Below are 1,472 nucleotides of genomic sequence, written 5' to 3' on the forward strand. Positions count from 1 at the left end.
ATGTTAGTGAAAGTTTAAATGAATTATCTTAACTGATTCCTTTAAGTATGAGTAAGGGATTGTAAATAAATATGTTTTGGTTGGTTTATCTCCTTTATTAACCTTACGAGCAAAATCTATCCACAAAAGCCTTTATATCAGGTCCTATATTATTTTCAAGCGGGTCCGGTTTGTAGTATTCGTCGGAATATCCTTCCTTTCCATCGGTTTCTTTCATCTTTATGAAATCTCGCATTTCTTCCGTCTTGTCTGATTTCAAAACACCTACGTACCAAGACAGAGCTAACATCAGTCCCATGAAGGAATATTTTTCCATTCCATCTCTGATCTCCTCGAGGTCGGGTTTCTTCCCCTCGAAGTGGTACTTGTCCAGTGTGTTCTCGAGAGCGTTGTGATACGTCCTTAATATAAGATCGTAATGGTCCCGACGTACAGAGGGTTCCGCGGCCAAGTATATCATATAGGTCAAGTCAGTGCAAGGAGATCCGTAGTTTGCTAATTGAAAGTCCAAAAATCTGAAGAAAAAAAAAATTAAATTTCGAAACGCGTAATATTAATTATGTTATTATAGGTAGATAAAGGTATAAAAATAGTAGAATAAAACTAATTATTGTTGACCAACGCTTCGTCCCACTTTACAGGGATTCGCCAGGACTGTCTGATTAATACGGAGATGACAAACCATATTTCATAGTATTTTTCAGGTACACATTAAATCTATTATTGCTTTCTTCTGTTGCTCATATATCTTTAGTTATTTGTGGAATTATAAGAAATAGATGTTATGCATTTGTTGTCTCTTGATTCTTCCCATGAGGAAATATATGAATCGATTCATATTGATATATATTGAGGCATTAATAATTATTAATATTATAAAAGTCTTTGCCATATGTCTTGTTATACCTGTGCCGGGTACGATACCTGTCAACAAAGGGAAATTCGTAGGCGGTTAATGGGCACAGATGAAAAGGATCTTGTTGAGCCAATCAATTAAAAGCAGGTATTGCCTGTTGGCTTTGTCGGAAGGCAAGTCAAATATAGTTTGTAACAACACCTGCTCCAGACACTTCTCTAAATATACCACCCCTTGTAACGTATTTTTCTTAGACGTGGCTGATGATAACCAATGCGAAATAAGGTTCCGAAAAGGTAACGGCTCTACGAACGAGAGGAGGTTCTGCCCAGAGAAGCAAGAGAAGGGCAGAAGTAAGAAGACCACGAAGAGAGGGGAAGATGCATTTTGACCAGACAAAGTCCAAAGGAGGTCTCTTCTGACATGAAACGCCATCCCTTATGCCAAGAGGACACTCACGCCTAAGCCGTCATGTCACACTACGATATATATTAGACAATAAGTAATAATGTAATGATCATATTTTATGACAACCATTTATCAGGATCATTTCAATCATTTTATAATTTCTTTTAGACAAATCAATGTAAATAAACACTTTATTCCTTTATGATGA

At 36.6% G+C, this 1,472-nt stretch overlaps 1 protein-coding gene across 1 annotated transcript in view; it reads right to left on the reverse strand.

Annotated features, from left to right (window-relative positions):
- Positions 1–74: 74 nt before the first annotated feature.
- LOC106682402 (uncharacterized) overlaps positions 75–1,472 on the reverse strand; it is a 20,038-nt gene continuing 18,640 nt past the window's right edge. Inside the window, exon 6 of the mRNA XM_014423222.3 lies at positions 75–515. Within this exon, the coding sequence (XP_014278708.1) occupies positions 104–515 (412 nt within the window). The 3' untranslated portion in view covers positions 75–103. The remainder of the gene's footprint in view (positions 516–1,472) is intronic.

Source organism: Halyomorpha halys, unplaced genomic scaffold (assembly GCF_000696795.3).
Source record: "Halyomorpha halys isolate HHAL.00 unplaced genomic scaffold, Hhal_1.1 Scaffold410.1, whole genome shotgun sequence".
Lineage (NCBI taxonomy): Eukaryota > Metazoa > Arthropoda > Insecta > Hemiptera > Pentatomidae > Halyomorpha > Halyomorpha halys.